This window comes from Anabrus simplex, chromosome 10, assembly GCF_040414725.1.
Source record: "Anabrus simplex isolate iqAnaSimp1 chromosome 10, ASM4041472v1, whole genome shotgun sequence".
In the NCBI taxonomy this organism is placed as follows: Eukaryota; Metazoa; Arthropoda; class Insecta; order Orthoptera; family Tettigoniidae; genus Anabrus; species Anabrus simplex.
Window position 1 is genome coordinate 35317490 of NC_090274.1, and position 25036 is coordinate 35342525.

General features: G+C 39.1%; 1 protein-coding gene across 1 annotated transcript in view; it reads right to left on the reverse strand.

Annotated features, from left to right (window-relative positions):
• Nucleotides 1-281: 281 nt before the first annotated feature.
• The window catches only part of mora (CHORD-like protein), a 36076-nt gene continuing 11321 nt past the window's right edge, over nt 282-25036 (reverse strand). The window contains exons 4-7 of the mRNA XM_067155093.2: nt 18475-18618; nt 17962-18135; nt 5464-5655; nt 282-636 (exon numbers count right to left, since the gene is read on the reverse strand). Of these exons, the coding sequence (XP_067011194.1) occupies nt 430-636; nt 5464-5655; nt 17962-18135; nt 18475-18618 (717 nt within the window). The 3' untranslated portion in view covers nt 282-429. The remainder of the gene's footprint in view (nt 637-5463; nt 5656-17961; nt 18136-18474; nt 18619-25036) is intronic.

Below are 25036 nucleotides of genomic sequence, written 5' to 3' on the forward strand. Positions count from 1 at the left end.
TGCCTCCTCCATCCACAGGCCGTCCTCTTAAAATTAGGGTATGGGGATTATTTGCATATATATGGTATTTCTGCCATCCCTTGAAAGTGTAAAAGAGTGATTCTAATGAATATTAGAATAAAAGCCCTTTACCCATGTAGTATATTCAATGTCTGACGTTACTAGATGCATGGTATTCGCATGCCACAGAAACAAAAAATCTTGCATAGGCATAAGGCATTCCAAAGTTTTATTTGGAGTATATCATTATGATCCAAAATAATGTCATAAAAATGCCAGTGTACTAACAAGATATCTTTAATAAACTTCAGAATATTATAAGCCTAAGTTATATGCAACCATTATTAAGAGTATCAATCCATAAAGGCATAAGTTTCTTTGTTTAGTGTGTAAAAGTGTGTAATATATCTAAAAATTAACAGTTTATGTTCACAAATCACTCAAGTCTACACTATCATTTAAGTCTACGGCATTGATGGAAGGAGTGAGTTTCTCTTCTACTTCTGGCTCTGGCGCTTTCTGTTGCACAGGTCGAGGGAAATCCAGCTTTGACCATGAACCAGGCTCTGCTTTCCGCATCTTTACCTCTAGTTTAGCTGGCAGCATACTCGCATTACTTCTCGCTACATCTATGATCTGAAACAATGAAAAAAAAAAAAGTCAATTATTATCGACACCCCTAGAAGAACTGTTGATGTTGCAAAGAAACTTTCTTTTGTGGTAGGAAACATTGTTACAAAGCTATCACCATGCCACGAATATGTGGTCAAAGAACAGGGTGACCAGATGCAAATAGATAAAAAGAGGACAAAGCTATTTATAAAGGAGGACAATGCCAGATGAAAAGAGGACACAAAAATCCTACTTTGAGAGTCTGAATTTAGACTTAGACTTATATATTCAATTTTCACATACATAAACAAAATGTATCTATTTCCGTAATTTTTTAAAAATTTATTTTACGCCCACATTGGAGCACTGAAATCAATCTACATACAGTCAAGTCTTATGAATATTGGTTACAAATTTGGTTGATGTTTCTTCTTTAGTTCCCAGAAATATTTCATTCTCTCTGACCTGGCTGCCCGTTCGTCAGTTATGTTGTACTGTTTGCATGTATAGGTCTTCAGTTTAAGTCTCACGTCGTTATTTCTCAGGGATCCTCTTCTCTGTTTTCAATTTGTTGAACTGTCAAGCCCGATTCATTTAAATCTTCTTAGACTTCTTTGAACCAGTGATTTTTAGTGTTACTATTCCAAAAGTAGTTGAATAAATGTTTAAGTATCCTAGTTTCTGGTAGTCGTGATATGCAACAGAAAAAAAGCAACTCTTCTTTTCCGCGTTGTATCTATTATAGACTCAGTCTCCTGGTATACAACTTCATTAGGTAGTAATCGCCATTGTTCATCTACTTGGTGTTTTTTGTTTAGAATTGTTCTAATGATTCATCTATTTTCTGTAATTTATCTGTAGTTGATTTCGTATTTAAATTGAATAAGGTTTCACTAGCATAGGTTGCTTCAGGCTTAATAACGGAGTTGTAGTGTTTAAATTTTGCATTTATCGAGATATTTCTTCTTGTAGGTTGGCCAAGTAATGTGTTGTGCTATTTTTAATTTGGTAATTCTATTTTCAACTGATATTTTCTCTTTTTTTTTTTTGAAGTTCCAAGTCATAATCTCTCCAAGATATTTAAATTTATTAACAACCTTAATTTGTTTGTTATTAATCAGTGTGATAGGTGATGTTTCCACTTTGAAGGATGGCATCATTTCAGTCTTTTCAAAGGAGATTTGTAATCCAATTTTTGCTGCTATTTGTTCTAATTCTTCAATTTAGAGTTTAGCCTCTTCCACACTACTTGCAAGTATCGCAAGGTCATCTGCAAAATGCTAGACAAATGAGTTTGATATTTTTGCCAATCTTGATGTTTGGCTAACATTTCTTAGACCATTCTCGCAAGACTTTCTCTTGGGTCTTCAGCATTTAGTAATTCTTTGAAGTGATCAGCTAGAATTTTGGCATTCTCCTGATTATTGTGTGCTAGTTGTCCTTGTTTATTTCTCATCATGAGTGTAGGTGGAGTATACCCTGATTGATATTGTTTAAATGTCCTGTAATAGTCTCGTGTCTTATGTTGTTTGAATGATTCATCTATGTTAGCAAGGTTTTCTTTTTAATGGTCTTTTTTGATTCTTCTAAGTTCTTTGGCCGTTTGTCTTTTGCCTGCAAGATTTCTTTCTCTTCCCTTATGATGGCTTTGTATGTCATCCTAGTTTCATTATATTGTCTAAGGGATGTGTTCGCTGGTGAATTTCTTGCTCTTCTGAGTGCCTCTAGTGTAACTTGTCTCGCTTTGTAGCGGATGTGATTGAACCATGGCTTTGCCTTCCTGTTTTGAAGGGTGTTGCATATGATTGCACCCTTAATGAGTCTTTCTATATTGGTTGTTGCATTATTTATATCTCCTTTCTGTATTGCTCTTATAATATCTCCAGTATCTGTGTCTTCTTATAATATATCTAGGTCCAATTTTCTTCCTGTAAGTATATTTCCTCTTCCATTTTTAGTTATTGGTGTGCACTGTAAGTTTATAGCAGTGTCCACAGGTAGGTGTTTCCTTGCTACAACGTTTGTTAGTACTTTTTGTTGCGGTGACTGACTATGGCTGAACATCAGGTCGATTGTGCTGCAGCCGTTCACGCATATATGTTGGAGAGTCTTTCCAGATAGCTTACTACGGTCTTTGACTTGTCCTGTTTACATCAATGCTGTAATTTAGATCCCCTGCTAGTATTATTATTTCTTTGCGGGATACTTACAAAAAGATACAAATGTAAATTCCTTTACACTATATTGAATCATTAAGAGAAATTTCATAGATTCTCCTTTGAAATGCTGCCTACTGAGATCACTGAAAATATTCTTTCTACATTGTCATCGTGCCCTGGTATAGAAAAAAAGTATTCTGAACTACAATCAACTAACTTACAGGTATTGAAATACTTTGCCCATTTCTGACTACAACGTAACTTGTCAAATTCAGAGTCGCTACTACTCTCATTCAGAAATTGTTTGAAATTGCGGAACTCCTCAGAAGATTTCACATCATCAATCTGAAAGGATTTAGACTTAACTCGCAAATACAGAATACATTCTTGAACATCACTTTTCACCGCCATCCATTTAAAACAGGCTTCCTTCCAATCCTGGTTATGTCCGGCTGTTTGTCACACACACAGACATAGCAGTGTTCTGACGGGGCATTGTTGAGAGAGAAGCATGCAGTATACAGGTGGTAAATAGTGTATTATCATGATACAAGATATGCATAGAATAATCGCACGTACATTTCTATATATCAATATTATATCGATAATGCTGTCGTGTAATGAAGAATGCGTGCAAAGCATTAAAACAATTACCCCAAAATAAGCAGATTCACTAAAAAAAGGATGATATTTCTCTTTTTTTTATAATCCAACCGGACAATGGTCTAAAAAGGACATGTCTGGATAAAAGAGGAATTCCAGTCACCCTAGCAAAGAATAGCTTGATCCTTTGTTTATTCACCGAATGAGAGAGTAAAAAATACAACTTAAACAAAAAATATCATGTGAATAGTATTATGCTTGTATCCCACGTCCACTATTCTGAGAGGCGCAGATACTACAGTGACCAGATTTTTAAAAAAAAAGGGGGGGGGGGACATTTCAACTTTTACTTGACTTAAAAAAAAAAAAAAAAAAAAAACAACGGGACACATGTGATTCAAATTCAACAACAACAATACACAATTAGAATATAGCAGGGGTGCAGAAATTCCGGGTGCCAGGTCGCTGAGGCAACTGTGGTTTTACTACTGGTGCCTAACTTTCGACCCTCGAGAAAAACCTGATTTCTGGTTTTTTTTTTTCATACTTTCTTCTCCTCCTATCCATGCAACAAAATCCAAGTGACATATGATGCAACGTCACTGAACAAGCTTAAAACCAGGGTATGATCGTCTAGAAAATAAATAATGGCAAGACCAAAGAGAATATATATATTTCTCTGCACAGGACCACCGATGTTTATCCACAAACGAGATACTTTGCACCAATGATAGTGGATAGTCTACATGCATATCGCAGTTGACCCTCTTACAGTAGCAGAGTGGAAGAATAGAGAATTACTTCAGTCACATGCAGTCAAAAGTACAATGAAATGAAATGGCATATGGCTTTTAGTGCCGGGAGATCCCAGGACCGGTTCGGCTCGCGAGGTGCAGGTCTTTTCATTTCACTCCCGTAGGCGACCTGCGCATCATGATGGGGATGAAATGAAGATGAAGACAACACAAACACCCAACCCCGTGCCAGGGAAATTAACCAATGATGGTTAAAATTCCCGACCATGCCAGGATTCGAACTCGGGACACCTGTCACTAAAGGCCAGCATGCTAACCATTTAGCCAGGGAGCCGGACAAAAGTACAATGAATCCGTGGTACTGTGCGTACATTTTAATGGTTGTACGCATGTTCTTTGTTATCAATGAAGTTTTAATAAACACAGGGATTAGGCCTTCAAATCATAATTCTTGTGTCTGTGTGGGCATTTAGTATATATATTTACAATTGACTTAATGTTGCACAAGGGTAAGAGTTGTGTGTATTCCATAAACTAACAGATGTCATTGCACTGAAATGAATACCTGAATGTTCGTAATACCCAAGAGGATTTTAATTATTCTGCGTACACATCAGATACCCGATTTTTCGCATCAAATCATTTTGCACTTGTGATGACATGGTTAGCATAATGAGCATGGTAGCATAATAATTTTCGAAAAGTGCCTGTCAAAGCACTCAATTTGATATTACCGATGAAGCATGACTGTAACCGACCTGAATTCACACCGCCTGAAGTGTTCACAGAGTGCTCATGCAGTCACCCCACTCTAATGCCCACACCTCCAATTATTGATTAGGACCATTAGATTAGCGCAGTACACATTGCTATTTTATTTCATTCAATATACTGCACCGTTTTACACGAACCCCCTTTTACGGAATACACCTAGTCAAGAAACAGATATCAGATCCCCCTGAGATTCATTAAAAAGGGGTTGATAATATAATAATAATAATAATAATAATAATAATAATAATAATAATAATAATAATAATAATAAGCCACATTTTTCAGAGATGGAACTTCGGCCCACCAGAGTTCTTTTACATGCCAGGAAATCTAACACAAGGTTCATCTCAGCCTCATCAAATACGAGACTGAGCTGGGATCAAACCTGACAACTTGAGCTAAGAAGACCTTGCTCTACTACCTGAGCTTATCAACCCTGCTATTATATGTCTATATCTGTCATCTGCAAAATAAATAATAAAAAGTACAGAATTTAGCAATTGGTATGTCTTTAACATTGATGGTTGCACACAAAAAAAAGTTTGAAAATGCAAACTTACCCCTCTAAGTTCCAAATCAAGATTGAAAGAGCCTCCTTCCTCTGGGAAAAAGAGATGAACCTTCAATCTGACAGGGCTGAGGGAAACACTTGATAGCCTGGGGTCGTACTTTTTGGCAAACACGGATACCACGACGTTCGTTGCTGTCTGGTGCCAGTCGTAGCGACAGTTGACCTGTTGATCTCCACCATGCTAAAAATAAAACCAGACACATCATCACTTCTTGGCAATGTGGGAGAAGAGTATACTCTCTATTAGAAGTTAATCTACCAAGCGAGTTGGGTGAACGGTTAGAGGCGCACAGCTGTGAGCTTGCATTCGGGAGATAGTGGGTTAGAATCTCACTGTCGGCAGCCCTAGAGATGGGTTTTCCGTGGTTTCCAGTTTTCACATAAGGCAAATGCTGAGGGTTGTACCTTAATTAAGGCAACGGCCACTTCTTTCCAACTCCTAGTCCTTTCCTATCCCACTGTCGCCATCAAGACCTACTTGTGTCAATTCAATGTAAAGCAAATTGTAAAAAGTTCATCTTCTTGCGAGTATTTCCGACAAGGTTCCTCCAATGAATGAGCATGTTCATCTCCCTGATGCAGCCAGAAATCAGCTACAACCTAAGAAATTAGAAATAAGAGAGAAGAAAATGCTACAAAGATAGCAATGTGTGCCTAGTTGGACTCTTCATCTCTTTCACATTACTTTTACCAAAACTACCCTTTCATTGTGTTCATCTTTCTTTTCTTGTGCTTCTGCCCTCCTTCCTGGCTTGCTATTCTTGATGGTTTTATCAACACAATACAGCAGATGAAATGAATGTACAGTATAGTACTCGGTACGTAAGGCTACAGACTAAAAAGCAAATATTGCCACCCTACTCTCTCTTTTTTTTTAATCGCTTATCACTACTGCCAACTTGTCTAGTTACATATTGAAATCATGAGATATAACCATCAACAAACTAACCTCAATGTAGTTATCAATAATGGAGGTTCCCTCAGCCAAGTAAATGATCAATTAAGATATTCAAAATTAAATCTGTTTTCTAGCTCAAAGAGGAATTCAGGAAATAATTTAATGTTACATTTTTCTGCCTTTATTTTTATACGCATTACTATAGCCGTATACTTCAGTGTTTGCTGGTGTAAATAATTCTGCTGCCTTCCCGAAATTTGCTATACTTTGTTGGACTGAAGAAGAACCACGCTGTAATAATACACACAAGCAAATATATTACATGTAAAGTAAAACTTTTTTAAGACGTTTCTGCAGGGGACAAGGAAAAAGAACGTGTTAAGCGAGAAAACGTACTACTGAATACACAAATAAAAACTATCCAACAGGGATATGGAAACGCTAGATACGATTTTTTCCGTCGTATATCCACGGGTACAGTTAAAACTCTATAGGAGAGAGTATTAAAAGGTGTAAAAAACATGGGAAAACAAATATGAAAACTTATTCCACTGGCGCTTATAAAATAATAGTGTACTGGGAAGTGTTAAAAACACCAAACAACAAAATTAATATGAAAACATTTTAACGTGTCCCATAAAAATCATAGTATTACTGCACTCTTTTGAAAACAAATATTAGTAGAAGCCTTTTATTTCGGACCAGTTAGTCATTGAACATTTTTTCAGGTCACAGACTTAGACAATGAATTGGAGGTTATACACGGCCATGTGCGACTGCAACAGAATGACTTTGGCCGTCGTTTTGAATCAAACAAAACTTGACCGACCAAGACCAATTCAAGTGATCGAGTCTTAATTGGAAGGTGCGAGTTTCAACATTCACGCCAATTCTGTGAGATTGAGATGTGGATGACAGTCAACTTGCTGTTCACGACTTTTTTCCGTATCCATAATTAGACTATCACAAGACAAATATGCACCACACTGGTCAACTTCACAAGATTATGTTCCAGATGCAGACTACAGCGCGACAAATATTCGCTATCCTTCACTGTACAACTAAACACGAAATAGATTTCTAACTTCTGAATGGAATGCAAACTACAAGCACAAACAGGCTCACTGTGTTATTCTGCAGTTTCACTGCTAACTGGCAAGCAAAACTAGGCATTTCTGAGGCTAATGGCTTGCTCCCGGAAGGTGCAATTTATCCTATGATGTTAAAGAATTCAAGGCCTTTACAGTTATCACGCAACTGCAGCAAGGGCTCTCACCCGAGTTGGAAATCACGTTCCTTCCACAAGGGATGACAAATAACATTTTCAGGGCTAGGAAAAATGTGATCGTACTAAACGGTAATAACAAAAATTTGTGACGTAATAAGTGAGGTAGGTATTTTGATACACGCTTAGTACGATGAGAATCGGGACTTTGAATTTATGATGTGCTAAGCAGGAAAATGCGTTAATGAGGAACGCTCTAACGAGGTTTCACTGTACATTTGCCGTAAGTCAATAAAAATACATAAAAGCTAAGTCTGCAAACCGTACCAAAGCCATGAGAAGACAAGTTAGGTTGATAATGAAATTTCCTTCCATTTCAACTGCATTGATCTTTACAGAGGAGGTAACGTTACTTTCCTTTTTTGGAAGAGTTCTTGCATATTTTTCTTGCTTCTTATACATCCCAAATGAATTCTATATATATGAACTGGATGAAATACGAGTAAATAAAATGCTGCATTTGGCATTTAACAACTACGTTATTAAATGCATTATTCGAACATGCCACAATTCTACTTACCTGGTATTACCTAAACAATTTACAATCCTACAGAAAAACAAAATATGCTTTACTTAGAACCACGTCTGTCTTCGTAGCGTAATGGTTAGTGTTATTAGCTGCCATCCTCGGGGACCCGGGTTCGACTCCCGGTACTGCCAGGAATTAAAAACTGACAGGAGGGCTGGTATGTGGTTGAAATGGTACATGCAGCTCACCTCCAATGGGGGTGTGCCTGAAAAGAGCTACTCCACCTCAGGATGAGGACTCTAGTTTATTTTTTACTTAAAACCATAAATTTAACACTAGCGATTTTCATAACACAGCAGTGGTAGTGCATATAATATCGCAACTGTCAAAAAAATCATGACTACATAGTGCTATCCTGCAAGATTACCAGTAAATTTAAGACGACGTATCGGCAAGTAGGGTCCTTAAATTATGTGGTTAGCGACACTGAATCGAACCCAACACTTAGAAAATAACTACAGTGAAACCTTGTTAGTGTGTTCCTCATTAACACATTTTCCCGCTTAGCATAAAGTAAATTCGAAGGCCCGATTCTCATTGTACTAAATCTACATAAAAATACCTCACTTATCGCGTCATGAATTTTTGCCATTACTGCTTAGTGTGATCATATTTTCCCTAGCCCTGGAAATGTTACTTGTCATCCCTTGTAAAAGAAACGTGATTTACAACTTGGGTAAAAACAGTTGCCACAACTGCGTGATTACAGAAAAAGTGAGCCTATTTGTGCTTGTATTACGCATTCCATTCAGAAGTTACAAATGTATTTTGTGTTGAGTGGTACAGTGAAGTTTTGCCTCCTGATACGGTAGCCTACATCTGGATTAGGAACATAATCTTGTTAAATTGACTAACGTGGTGCATATTTGTCTTGAAATAGGCTAGTTATGGATAAGGAAAAAGGTCATGAAATTCCTTGCTAATGAAGACAAAATGAAAATCTTTCAGAAAGTGGCCTGGCATCTGCATCTTTAAGCGCGCAGAGGCTTGGCAGAGGTCGTGAATGTTGAATTTGCACCTTCAAATTTCGACTATCATTCGACTGTAGGACAAATCTTTTTCAAAATGGCAGTCAAAGTCATTTCTCCTGAATCTGATTCCTCCTGGTCGCACATGGACGAGTATAATCTCCAATTCACTGTCTAAGTGTGTGACCAGAAAATAATGTTTAATAACCCACTGCTCCGAAATAAAAGGCTTCTACTAATATTTTTTGGGGGAAAGAGTGTAATCTGCAATAATACTTGGATATTTCTTTTTATTGGCGTACGTTTTTCATATTTGTTGTCTGGTGTTTTTCCACACCTTTTAATACTTTCCCATCATCTTTAGAAATGGTAGATAGTTTCCATTGTACCCGCGGATACACGACGTAAAATGCCCTCTTGTCTGAAAAAATCAAATTTAGCGTTTCCATATCCGGGTTTGATAGTTTTTATTTGTATATTCAGTAGTACATTTTCTCGCTTAACACATTCATTTTTCTTGCCCTCTGCAGAAACGTGTTAACGAGGTTTTACTGCATATATCACTACCTTCAGTAGTAACAGGAGAAAGAGTAAGGTTCTGACCTTAGTGTTTGCGCTTACATGGCAGGGTCTTTAGATGTGCTTCAGCTTGATTCTGCAGTTTGTGAAGTGCAATTTGGCCTCCCATTAACTCTGGCAACACCTCTTGAAGATTGAACTGATGAATACAGGTTAAGCAAGCATGTGTAATAATCAACTTAAAATTTTGATTCCACATACACTACGTGAAAAATGAAGAAAGAACAGCATGAATTTGTCGACCCTCGAGAGGGAAATATTGTCACACGCTCTTGAGGACGTATACAACACATGAATACACTCACATAGCCATTCGAATCTGAGTACAGTCGACAGAGCGTGCGAAATGTCAGCGCTAGTACGGTGTATACCCTCAATTTGCAGCAATTCTCCCTTGGAGATGATCGTAGAAGCGACTAATGTAGTCTTTTGGAATGGCCTGCCATGCAACTTTCAGCTGGTGCCTTAGTTGGGCTAATTTCCAGCAGGTCATACAGACTGTGCAAGATGACTGTCCATCTGGTCCCGAACATGCTTTAATTGGGGGCAGATCTGGGAATCGTGTCGGGCAGGCTAGTTGGTGTACACCTTTGAGAGCACGTTGGGTGGCATGGGATACAGGTGGACGTGCACTGTCCTGTTGGAAAAGAACATCACCTTGTTGGTTCATGAAGCACAATAGGTTGAATGATGGTTTGGATGTACCGTGCACTGTTCAATGTTCCCTCGACAATCACCAGAGGAGAACAGCCAGTGTAGGATATGGCTCCCCACACCATGACGCTAGGTGTTGGCCCGGTGTGCCTCTGTTGTATACACTCCAGACGTTGGCGCTCACCTGCATGACACCACACACGCGTGCGACCATCACTAGAGGTGGAGACGGAGCGAGTAATACCGATGAGTAATCCGGTTGTAGCGGTAGAGCGCAACACCGATCCCCTCCGCTTACAACTGCGAGTACTCGCGGAGGACCTGAGCACAGTGTAGCGCACAACACACGTACGAAAGTACCTGTATTCAATCTGTGTGTTTCGAATGTACGTATATATTTCCTACGCTTGTTATGTTTTGTAGATAATGTAAAGTCTGTTAGATTATATTTGTGGTGTTAGTGTGATATTTAAACATATTCGTAGATAGTAGTTATATTTTTTGAACATTTAAAGGAATTTAAAGAAATTTTTACAGAACGTTGTTCCACAAATGCCACGAAAACCATCGGATGCCTGGCAGTTTTTTGACATCACTGAAAATAGGAAACACGCAAAATGCAAATTTTGTGGCCGCACATACGCGACGGGTGGTGGCACATCAAATATAATATAATATAATATAATGTAATATAACTGTATTTATAGAAGCATTCTACTGATAGCTGTTTGGCATTGGGACGTGTAGTAGTATGTTGTCAGATATGTTTTGTAATCACATTTGCAAAGAAGGACATTCCAGTCAACGTTCATTTACGTAATTACTTTTGTCATCCTGTAGATGAAATTATGTCGGTGTTTTTCGTTATATTCTGATAAGATTCTTTATATTCAGATTATTCTTCTCATTAACAGTGTACCATATCACATGAACTTACGAAATAATTGTTAATACATTACTTTTCTGTTAACTTCCAATCCCCTTGTATACAAACCCTTTCGGTAGATATGCGCCATACTTTTTTTCACTATTCGAATGAGTTAACTATACGAGTTACTAACATTTATTCCACATACTACCTCCTACTCCCTAGCAGTTACGTATATAACAATTTTAGTGAATATATATGCAGTAATTTACAGTTGTTACGTTGTGAGAGAAGGGTATTAATAGGCGGATGCAATACTTTCGCAGTGCCATACCTATAACGTGTTTAAACATCCCGCATCAGGACATTCACTCGGTACTACCGGGTGATGACGTCACAACAACTGCTCCGCTCTGCTCCGTCCCCAGCACTAACCATCACTGGCACCACGGCAGAAGCTAATCTCATCACTGAAGATGACAAGTCACCATTCACCCCTCCATAAGCACCTATCACAACACCATTGGAGATGGGCTGTACGATCTTGGGGCGTGAGTGGAAGATGGAATCGCATCACATAGAATCGTAGCCCTGCTTCACGGAGATGGTGCAAATGGTCCTCACTGATACCCCTGAAGCAACAGCATCCCTAATTTGTTGTGAAGTCACATGATGATCCAATATGGCACTTTGTAAGGTGCGACGGTCTGTGCGTTACCGCTGTCCAGACCCATGTCGACAAGCACATACAAATTCTGCCGATCATTGGAGACATCAATGCACTGCTCTCGCCTTATGCGTTGCGCAATTCTGTGGTACCATCACCCAGTTTCCCGTAGGCTAACTATACGCCTTTGCTTGAACAGTTCACATACACACTGTCACGGCATACTAACAATGTTGCAGACACAGACGGAACTCTATATTCCACAGCAAACTGGCAGTCACTGGCTCTGACGGTAACCAACGTTGTGAAGCTTGCAACATTCCATGGCTGATGATATGGTTCCTGGTGTGTCCGCAGCACTGCGCGTCTGAACATCGCACGTACTGCCCTCTCGTAGTGTCCTGTGCAAGTATGACAGGCCTTATTCACTTGCATCACTTTTGTTTGCTACCAAAGCTGCTAATTTTAAATTCCAGTTTATATTTCATGCACCTGGTATTATGAAGCGTATAACTGAGCTGAACATCTTTGGTGCAGCACGTCTGCCCAGACCACAGCAGATGGAGACAACTGACCCAATAGCCTCTTCGGAGATCATTATGCTCAGAATTTTTCTTTACCATTGGCTTTACGTCGCACCGACACAAATACGTCTTATGGCGATGATGGGATAAGAAAGGTCTAGGAGTGGGCGGGAAGCGGCTGTAGTCAGCATTTGCCTGGTGTGAAAATGGGAAACCACGGAAAACCATCTTCAGAGCTGCTGACAAAGGGATTCCAACCCACAATCCCCCGGATGCAAGCCACAGCTACGCGGACCTAACCACACGGTCAACTCACCCAGTGATCCTCAGAATTCAGGCAACGATAAGAGAAAGAGAGACTTAAAAAGCAGGCACCCTAATTTTGGGAGGGGATGGGAAGACTTAGATTTTTATTTACCAATCAGTTTGTTTTAAAATGACATGCTATATTTCTTAGATACTGTTGTCGCAGCAAGCAGTATTCTAAAATAAAAAAAATAAAAAGAAAGAAACAGGCTAGGTACATATTTTTTTTAAATCCGTCTAAATACACTCCAGGAAATTTTTTGAGGACTGCGTAAAAAGCTGCCAATTCAGTGGCAAAAATGTGATCAAATTTGGGAGACCATGTAGAAAAATGAAGTGCTTTTTGTGTGTTTGTAGGTGGATTCAATAAAATTGTAAAAAAATAATTCTGGTTTATATTTGATTCACTTAGTATATAATTTCTTCAAGAGTATATACTGTATTAACACACATACGTCATCATTATAGAACGTTATGCCTTTCGGCGTTCAGTCTGCAAGCCTTTATGAATTTACTAAACGTTGCCACAATCCTCTATTTGCAACTAGTGCTGAGGCCTCATTTAGATCTATCACTCTCATCTTTAAATCGTTAGAAACTGAGCCTAACCATCGTCGTCTTGGTCTCACTAATTCTCTTACCCTCCATAACAGTGTCCATTATTCTCCTAGGTAACCTATCCTCCTCCATCTGCCGCACATGACCCCACCACCGAAGCCGGTTTATGCGTACAGCTTCATCCACCGAGTTAATTCCTAACTTAGTCTTTATCCCCTCATTCTGAACACCCTCCTGCCATTGTTCCCAAATGCTAGTACCAGCAATCATTCTTGCAACTTTCATGTCCGTTAGTTCTAACTTTGTATGAATAAAACATCCTGAGTCTACCCAGCTTTCGCTCCCGTAAAGCAAAGTTGGTCTGAAAAGAGACCGATGAAAGATAGTTTCATCCGGGAGCTGACTGCCTTCTTTCAGCATACTGCTGATTGCAACTGCGAGCTCACTGCATTAGCTTTACTGCACCTTTATTCAACCTCCCTTATATTATCATCCTGGGAGGAGACACATCCTAAATACTTGAAATACTACCTGTTCCAGGTTTGTATCACCATCTGACATTAAATTCTCTTGGATTTCTTACCTATTGACATCAATTTAGTCTTCGAAAGGCTAATTTTCATACCATATTCATTGCACTTATTTTCAAGTTCCAAGATATTAGACTGCAGGCTTTTGGCACAATCTGCAAAGTTTTCAGCATAGGCCAGACTGCTTACTACATTTTCACCTAAATGAATCCCTTTATACCTTTCAGCACATGATCCATGTAAACTATTAAAACAAAGCAGAAAGATTACAGCCTTATCTAACCCCTGTAAGTACCTTGAACCAAGAACTCATTCCATCATAAATTTTCACGGCAGCACAAACTTCCAACAAACTTCTGCCTCTCATTGATTTTAATGATCTACTTTTAATCCCATAGTCCCCCTGCATGGCAAACATCTTTTCCCCTCAGTATCCTGTCATATGCTTTCTCTAGACCTACATAACAGAAACATAACTGTCTATTTCTCTCATAGCATTTTTCAATTACCTGCCGTATACTAAAAATGTGATCCTGACAGCCCCTCTGTTCTGAAATCACACTGGATTTCATCAGTCTTCCTCTCAACCACTGATCGCATCCTCCCTTCCAAGATGCCAGTGAATACCTTGCCTGGTATACTAATCAATGAGATACCTCGATAGCTGTTGCAATCCTTCTTGTTCCCTTGCTTATAGATAGGTACAATTACTGCTTTTGTCCAATATCAAGGTACCTTATCAACACTCCATGCTAATCTTATTCTCTACAAAGCCATTTCATCCCTGCCTTCTCACTATACTTCACCATTTCAGGTCTAATTTCATCTATTCCTGCTACTTTATGACAATGGAGTTTATTTACCACCTTTTCCACTTCCTCAAGCATTATTTCACCAACATAACTTTCCTCCTCCCGATGAGCTCGGTTGTTTGCGACACCAGGCACCACCAGGAAGATTTTCTTTTACATTGAGAAGATTTTCAAACCTTCCACCTCTCCAGCAATTCTCTGGGATCTATTATGAGTTCACCTGAATTGACCAAAACACTGTTTATTTCCTTTTTCCCCTCCCTTCCTCATCATCATTTCCCTTTATCCAGCTGTAGCGAGGTAGGAGCAGATATGGTGCATCTCCACTTTCTTCAGTCTTTCCACCACTCCTCTTCCAACAGTGTCCCAGTCCAGGTTTCTTCCTATAACGCCGCGCTGGATTGTGTCCTTCCATCTCGTGGTCATCCACGGCCTCTCCTTTCTTGTATTTGCATTTCCATAACATTTTCTGGCATTCTTTTATCAATCATTCGCTTTATGCACCCAAACCATCCTAGTCGGCTCTTCTCTATTCTATCGTTAATTTTTTCCACTCCAATTTCTTCCCGGAATTTCTCATTCATTATCTTGTCTCTTCTCTTCTGCATCATACTTCTCAAGAACTTAATTTCGGCTGCTTGTATTCGACTCTCAACCTTCTTTGACAATGTCCAAGTTTCTGCTCCGTAAGTTGTTATGGGTAAGTAATACATCTTGTACATAGTTTCCTTTGCTTCCATTGGCACATCTTTGTCCCATAACATGTTTCTTACACTATGGTAGAAACAACTTCCAGCTTGAATCCTCTTTTTAATCTCAGCATCCATTTGAGGATTCTCCATTAATTCACTTCCCAGGTAACTGAATGTTTCCACTACTTCCAGGGGCTTGTCTGCAAGTCTAATTTGACCTCTCCCTTCTTTCTCCCCTCTAGTCGTAACAAGAGTTTTACTATTTTCTACACTTATTTTCAATCCACATTCTTCGATTTTCCCATTCACCACATCCAACTGTTCTTGAACCTTCCTGTTTTCTCCCCAAATCACAATATCATCTGCAAATAACATGTTCATTTCTCTTCCTCCATATGCTGCTTTTGCTGTTCTCATGATGTCAACCATTACTATTGTAAACAGGATTGGTGATAGAACACTTCCCTGTCTCAGCCCACTAGTTATTTTGAACCAACTTGTCCTACCAACTTGTGTTTGCACGCAACTACAACATTCCTTGTACATTGCCATGATCATTTTTATTAATCCCTGTCCAATTCCTTTTTGCACCAGACTGTCCCAAACTTTCGTCCTGGGGACACTGTCATATGCCTTTTCAGTGCCAATGAATGTCATCACCATATCATTCCCGTACACCCATTGCTTTTCCATTAGTTGTCTCATAATGTAAATGGGCTCTATTGTTGACCTACTTCTGAAACCAAACTGATTTTCCTGTATCTGATTCTCAACCCTCAAACTTACATTCGTAAGATTCTTTATTACTGCCCAGAAAGGTTTACCTGCTGCTTGAACTAGCCTTTCCACGTTATTACTAAAATCTTCCCAAGACTTCTTTTTGGATTCAACAACTATTTGTTTCGCTCTGTTTCTTTCATCTATGTACAATTCCCTGCCTTTATCAGCCCTTGTTTGGAGCCATTTCTGGTAAGCCCTTTTACATTTACAAGCTGCTCTCACTTCATCATTCCACCAAGATGTTAGCTTTTTCCCATCTTTAGACACAATTGTTCCAAGGCGATCCCTTGCTATTTCTACTACAGCATCCCTGTATGCCACCCATTCATTCTCTTTCTATATCCTGAACCTGCGTACTGTCGACTGTTTGGAACTTCTCACTAATCATATCCATGTACTACTAATTTCCTCGTCCTAAAGATATCTAACCTTATTTTTTTGCAGACAGCTTTCACTTTCTCTATCCTAGGCCTGGAGATACTTAGTTCTCTACAGATCAGATAGTGGTCTGTATTGAAAAATCCCTGGAAAACTCGTACATTCCTAACAGATTTCCTGAATTTGAAGTCAGTTAAGATAGGGTCTATTATGGATCTGGTACCCCTACCCTCCCATGTGTAGCAGTGAATAGCCTTATGCTTGAAGAATGTATTCTTAACTGCTAAACCCATACTAGCACAGAAGTCCAGCAAACGCTTCCCATTGCTATTAGCTTCCATATGTTCCCCACATTTACCAATCGCCCTTTTGTATCCTTTAGTTCTATTTCCAATTTTCGCATTGAAATCGCCCATTAGCACTACCCTATCCACGCCGCTGACCCTGACTACGAGATCACTCAATGCTTTGTAAGACATGTCAACTTCATCCTCATCTGCATAGTCAAAACAGCCCTACCCCACACCCTGCCCTTCCTGTCAAGTATACTTTATAATCTCCCATCCCTTCCTTGTTATCTCCCCTTACCCAAGTATCATTTACTCCTAGCATTTCCAGATGCATCCTCTTTGCTGACTCAGTCATTTCTACTTTCTTTCTTACATAAGCCCCATTAATAATGATAGCTCCCCATCAAATTCCATTTTGTTCGCCAAGTTGTTTCTAAGGAGTCCCTCGCCTGTCAAATGAGAGTGGGACTGCGGTACTCCCAAAGGTCCGAGGCTTACTTAAAACGTTCTGAGCTCTGTAAATTCATGAAGCAGGATGCTACCCTAATTACACATAGTCCAAGTGAGGATCTCTCCTCTAACAGGTTAGGGACCATCGGTGGATTTTTTAGTCCTAGCCACCTGAGCACAAAGAGGGCCAAGACTCAGAATAGGTCTGAGATGCCTACTCCCATTCCGTAGCAACTGGTATCTCAACTCTCAGGACCACTTGCTAGGCCACTCAGCTGTTGCTCATGGTTCACGAACTAGGACGCGACTACAGTAACCCACACCATGAACCATTCCTGTATTAATTATTAGAATTAATTTAGTATATAAATGTAACATCATTTACATAGTCTCCAGTAATTACAATTTGCGTAATTTGTGGGTAATATTCACTCACTGAGCTTCCTTGTGTCACGACAGAGAGCATGTATCCTGCCAGGTTACTTCATTTCCTAATCTAATATTTCCTGCATCACCTGACTTTGTCTCATTGCACTTTATTAACCAATGTAGGTTTAAATTTCCTCCTGGGACCCCTTGGCCCACAGGCCAGTATACTAACCACTAATACCATGGACCCAGGCGACAGATAAGTACCAAGTATCATGTCAAATTATACAAATCTCAAGGAAAAAGTTACGTGCTTATGTTAGTTAAGTCCAACAGCCAAAAATTATTACCTTCTGCTTGATCCAGACATGAGAGCCACTGGAACATCCTGCCTGCTCTAGGAAGGAATTAAAATCTGTAGTTCGTCTTTGGCAACAGGACCAGAACTTGAGGCCTTCGTGAAACACAGGGAAACCTGGATGATGAGTACAAGTGCCATGTAACGAGTCCTCGCTCTCATACACCTGAAAGAAAATGAGAAAGTATGGATCTACAACAAGCCTGATTATGATGATGATAATAATAATAATGGCATATGACCTCCTGAGAGACCTGGTGCAGGTCTTTTTCTAGAAGAAAGCTTATAGGAAACATACATGTTTGTGAGAATAGGGCCCTACCCAAGATGATTTCTAATACTGAAGACTGCACACACACACCCTGCCCCCGAGCCAGATGAATTAACCAAATAAGGACAGATTAAATTATAACAAATCTAGAAATTGTGTTGACAGGGCGTTCCTATCATTTCCTTGATAGTCAATGAATATTTCAGAATGCATTTTATGTTAATTGCTACATACCTCTTTACAGCCATTATTTTTACAAGATGTTCCCACAGGTATGGCAGTGGAGACGCTGGAATCTTGAGCAATGCAATCGTCTGCTTTTTGTAATGATTCAGCTTGTTGTGAAAGACCTGGAGCTATTTCAGGCTTCAGTTCTGTCTGGAAAAAGTAATACAAAATACAATATGTTATGCATCTTACCAGATTTAACAGTAGAGCTTTAACAAACTGATTTAACACCAAGCACACTTATCCCAGTATTTTCTTAATGAATTTGATGTTGTACACTATTTCATGCTGCCGACAAAGAAATTACTCTAACATAAGCACTTAAATAATAATAATAATAATAATAATAATAATAATAATAATAATAATAATAATAATAATAATAATAATAATAATAATAATAATCTTACGTCCTGCTAACTGCTTCTGCGGTTTTCAGAGATACCGAAATGGCAGAATTTTGTCCCATATGAGTTCTTTTACAAGCCGGTAAATCTAATCTACTCTCAGAAACTTAGCATAATGTGTTCCTCCCTTGATAAGTCACTATGCTCATATTCTTTTTTATAGCTTGACAGTTCTTTTTCTTCCAATTCTTTCTATCCTCTTTGTAATCATTAATCCATAAGCTAACATTCCATTATTATTTTAAATAGCATGGCAAACAAAATCTGCACAAAAGAAATACTTTTCTTAATTTTACTGTTTTTCAAAACACAGTATAATCTTGAATATCACCTGCATTTCTTTTTACAGAAATATTGCTCTTTAAATTCAGATGCAGGTCATATTTAAGCCTTTCACATCGTGGTCTCATAAGAAATTGTTCCAAAGACACATCAAAGACACATCAACACGGCAACAGCAGTTTCATGCAACGTGACTTGGCAACAGCTGAAATCTAGCCCCGTCGCTCACTTCTGCGTTACTGAAACTACATAGTGTGGCATGTTCTGAGTGAAGAAGCATGAGTGGTAACAAGTAATGAATTCCAAAAAGTGTTTACGGTCATTTACTCTGAGTGAAAATCTTAAAGTTGTAACAGAAGCTGAAACTATTGAAAATTATGCCACCGGCAGAAAATACGATACTGATGAATAATCTATTCACGAATGGAGAAAGAAGAAGGAAATGTTATTAAAAAGTAACGGTGATCGTCGAGCTTACCAAGGGCAGAGTGAACAGTTTTCTGAAATTGAGGAATGGCCTTATAAATGTGTAACTGGAAGACATGAACTAGGTTATGGTGTATGTGTCAACCAAAATCACTAGAGATCGGAAAGCAACTTAAAAAGGAGGGTTTTACTGCAAGCTGTGAGTGGATAAGGAACTTATCAAAGAAACTGATTGTGTATGCGAAGACTTACATCTATTTCACGTCGTCTCCCTGTTGTCTGCGAAGAAAAGTTGACGGCCTTTCATCGCCAGGTTATTCGTTTGCGGAAGCAAAATTCCTGTTTGCCTTCTCAAATTAGGAATGCTGATCAGGTGTCCACTTATTTAGAAATGCCACTAGACAATACGGTTCAGATGAAGGGCTCTAAAAGCATTACTATTCGGACAGGTGGTAACGAAAAGCAATGCTGCACGGTAATGTTAGGGTACGTCCAAGATGCACGCTAGTTTTCTGAGTCAGACAGTCGGCGCCGAGTCGGCGTAAGTATATCCTTTGTTGCTAAGCGGGACTGGCCATAATGCACCTACACGCAAGAAGCCTGCGCACTGGTAGTCTGACTCAGATGTTTACCGGAATGATTAGTTCATTCTGGTTTCAGACAATCTGCCGCGCAGGCTGTTGATTTTAGTGTTGAGTGTGTCTGACATTTTGTTAACGATGGATATCGAGGAAGAATAGGGGTTTTGTGGTAATTCGCCCAGTTCTTTGTAAGCCTGTGTTAAAATTTTAACAAAATAAAATGAAACGTATCCGAAATCATTCTGAAACATTAGAAAAATCTCCCTTCGTCGGCAAGTAACTGTGGAAAAAGGTGTTTGTACTCCCCGTAAATAGATCTTAATTGGATTATATCACTTATTCGTTTTAACTTGGTTGTAACATTGTCACTTAGCAGCAATACAGCTGCAGCCTGTTCTCTTGTTAGTTCCATGCTACACTGATCAGTTGTATCATATCTTTTCTTTTGTGGCAGCTCTGTCTGCGCTAACAACCAGCTTTCATAATGGCCACATCCCACCTGCTGCTCGGAGTCAACAGTCAGCGCCAACTGTCTGACTCAGAAAACCAGCGTGCATCTTAGATGTACCCTTATGCATGTAAGCTGACTGAACCAAACTTCCTCCATATGTGGTTTTGAAAAGGAAAACATTTCCAAAAGGAAATTTATCATCTGGTATTTTTCGTTCAAACACAAGAATATGGCTGGATGGACAGAGAGCTAATTGATGACTGGGTGAATTGTGTTCAGCAATGTCGCCTGGGAGCTTTATTGCAGAAGAAGAGCTTGCTGCTTGACAGTTATGTATGAACTTTCAAAGCTGCACTGAAACAGCTCTACATCGAGTGAATGGCGTCTGCAGGCGATCACGCACTGACACTGACTGGACGAAACGACTCAAAGTGGAACGTCTATGCAAATGGACAGAGACAGCACGGGATAGCATCTCTGCTGACTTGGTGAGGAAAAGTTTCAAGAAATGTGGAATTACAAATTCTATGGATGGTAGTAAGAACGAATATGTATGGGAAGGTGACAGTGATCGAAGTTCCAATGGTGGTAGTTCTGATGACATTGAACTGCGACTGATTTGTACTGTACATTGAACTCTTAGTATTATTTCTCAATATGGTTTTAGTGTTTTCATTACTTGTGAAGTGTTTTAAATTAGCAATATTGTGACATTTGCAGACATTAAAAAACTGGTAATAAAACATGTGATTTACTTTTTTTTTTTTTTCTTCTCCAAATTTTGTCATTAGAGATTCAGGTGTGCGGGTCTTATTCGGTGGCGGGCGGTATTTGAGATTATACGGCAGTTCTCAGAGTGGTGTAAAATGATTTCACTGTACAGATTCAAAATGTCCCGAGAAATTCACTGCAAACAATACATTTCATGATGGTCCTGTATTGACTTGATATTCTCATATTAATTCTTAAAAAAAAAAAAAAAAAAAAAAAAAATTGTATTTATGAGTACACTTTTCAAAACAACTTAGTGTTGAATTTAGTAATTTTTTTTGGTGTTTCAGAACATGTTTCAACCCTTCACTTAGTTTAAACAATAGAAAAAGACATCTCAACAATTACATAAATGCATAAAAATGCAATACAAAATTATGACGGACGAAAACACGGATGCTTAAGAAGTTTTTTAAAAACTTGAAGCGCCTATCTTAAAATATCTTGTTTCAGACTTAGTGAAAGTTGGCAATATTGTTATGATGAAAATATTCCATGTAAATATTCATGTAAACATCGTGGTTTTCCCCAACCTCAAGTTTTGTCAAAAACATCAGATAAGAAGCTTTGTACAGATCTATCAACTCGCAAATTTGAAACTTGGAAGACATTACTTTGACGAAGTAGAGGTGCTGAAGTCTGCAGACGTATCAAACTCTAAGAAGGGGATTTCTAACAAAACTGGCTTATCCACATCTAAATGGATCATCTGCCTTAAAATGAATGCAAACGTGGCGGCTGTCCTGATCGTTCCAGGCAGATCCTTAGACGATACCCGATGCAGACACTGTGCCGAGAACGAATCACTTGGACACGTCTTAGCATTCTGTGATAGAGGAAAATTCCTACAGTGAGTTTCTCTCATTGGTGGGCCGGCAGGCGCGCCCAGCTTATCTGCCTCCCGTTGACTCATCACTTCCCGCAAAGCAACAAGCACAGCACTTCGCTCACTTTACCCGTGCTTGACATGAGATAATTAAAATTACGAAAATAAGGTTGTACCTTATGAAAGGAGATGTTAGATATATTCTCCTCCTGCATCCATGCATTTCCGGTATCATCTTAGAAAACTCCAATTCACGTGCATATTTTCGTCTTCCATAATTGAGGCTATTTCTCTCCGGACATGTTCTTTCAGTTCGTCCAACATGTGAGGGTTTCTTGAATACACTTTTTTAAGCTTCCCCAATAACCCTTTCAGACCTGAAAGAAAACTGGAGGTGTGAATTTTTGTTTGTACGTCAAGAACTGACTAAAATGCTGCTCAATACACATATTAATAGTTTATTTTACAAAATAAAAACTAACATCCTAAAAACAGGACCCACACAATTGTGCGTATCAAAATTCAAAACCTCGTATCACGTACGATGGTGTAGCTTCAAAATTTACGTTCACTAACCAATGTACACACTTCATTGAATATATTCCGGTATTCAGTAAAGCTTCTAGATTAATATAAACGCAGTAAATAAATACTTACTTTCGGCACTACTGCTTCCTGCCATCTCGCCGATCAACTGTGCTTTTTAAACTCTTCTTCCTTCGCCCTGGCGGTCAAGCGCATACTAAAATCAATTGAAATACATGCCACGTGTCCTGCACAATCACTGCAGTCCGGTGTAGCGCCGAAAAAACATCAAATACGGTCAGGGATAACTAAAATACGAACCCGCACAATTGTGCGTACTCTGTCTGAAAGGGATAAATAAAAGTCACTAACGGTCACATCTGGGGACTGTGACGGCCATAAGTCCGTACCAATAAAATGAAAACCTACAACCCGTTTTCCAGTCTTCTTTTCTTTTTTTCTTTTTTTTGGTAGTGGTTTTACGTCGCACCGACAAAGATAGGTCTTATGGTGATGATTCCAGTCTTTGACCGGGTCAGGGATGGAATGAATGAACAAACCATATATAGGCTATTATTACAATGAGGTCGCCACTCCCCAGGTGATGATTTATGAATGAATGAGAAATCATTACAAGATATTAGAATCATTCCGTATTGACGGTTATCACTTTACAAAGGTGAAAAAATTGAGTGTATCCTCCTAATTCAATACATCAGACGGAGTAATGATGGAATATAATATGTATTGAATTAGGATACATTCAATTTCTTCGCCTTTATGAATGACTGAGAAATGCTATGAAATGATTATGGAGTGTGTTGCTAGAATCAAAAATGACAGGGAAAACTGAAGTACCTGGAGAAAATCCTGTTCCGCCTCCGCTTTGTCCAGCACAAATCTCGCATGGAGTGACCGCGATTTGAACCACGGTATCCAGCGGAGAGAGGCCGACATGCTGCCGTCTGAGCCACGGAGGCTCCCGTACTAATAACACGGTCTTCAATTTTAACATTTTCGTAGCCCTCGCTTCTTGTCCAAGTCGTCTTGGGGACTTCGTAGGCGTATGTTCTAATCTCTTTGAGATTTCATTTACTTTTCCTCAGAAAGTACACTTTTTTTTTTAAACACTTTGCTTCTTATCGAGTAGAAAACCAGTTCCTCTCAATTTGTTTAAGAGTTTCCGCACAAATTGTGTTACAAATCGCGCAAAGACTTCCCTGCAAGACTGTTTTCACATAATTATCATACATAAATACCCTTTCCTCTACCGTGTACATATGTGGAGGTATTACGAGAATTATACACCAATTCACAACTCTAGAACACTTGGAGCGGCAGATCAACACTTAATACACGTTATAAGCACGGACCTGAACTGCAAGGTGTGGGCATTCCCGTGCTGTCACAGTGCTGTGTAACGGGAAGCGACGAGTCAACAGGAGGCAGATAAGCTGGGCGTGCCTGCCAGCCAACCGATGAGAGAAACTCACTGTACGTAATTCGTGCCGTCATATGGCAAGGTCTAAGGTAGCTAATGCTTTGCAACTAAAAGGGTGGCAAGTCCACGAAGAAATTCCATGTGTTTCCTCATTCCTCAGATGGTTCTACTAGAAGAGTCTGTATTTATTGCATATTCTAACACCTCCAGGCATGGTGTAATAATTGACCCTTCTATCCAATTCGAGGTTGGTCTTCAACAAGCTGCGGATGTAGACAAAGAACAAACATACATGAACCTATTACTCGTACAACTTTTAGCGATACATGGACTTCCTAGTGCTGAATCGGTCAAATTTGGTTATCTTCGAGATTCATATTGGCAACCTTGAAATACAAACTGTGCGACATCTGGCGTACACTTTAGGTACTAGTACTGTTGTTGTTTACACAGCAAAGCCGAACTATAGAATTCATGCTAGGAACAAGATTTGCATCGAGAAATGTTATATAATGTGTGTGTGACACGGCAATAATGACACTTCTCAGGTAAGTGTTGATAAATAAGTAAGTAAATAAGTGACGCTGAAAATACTTCCGCACATACAAATGGGAATGCAAACGACAATAGTGTTTACCAGAATGTAACATTTCATGATAGTTAGCCTCCAAGACTAAGTTATTTATCAGGTCAGGAAACTAGAGAATCGCTGGTTCCTCCTAGCTACATTACTCCACTTCAGTCTTTTATGTTATTTTTCACTCCTGCACTGATGACTTTTGTGTAAAGCTGTCAGTAACTCACTAGATTCATGTTTATAGAATATAATAATCATAATAATAATAATATAATTATAGT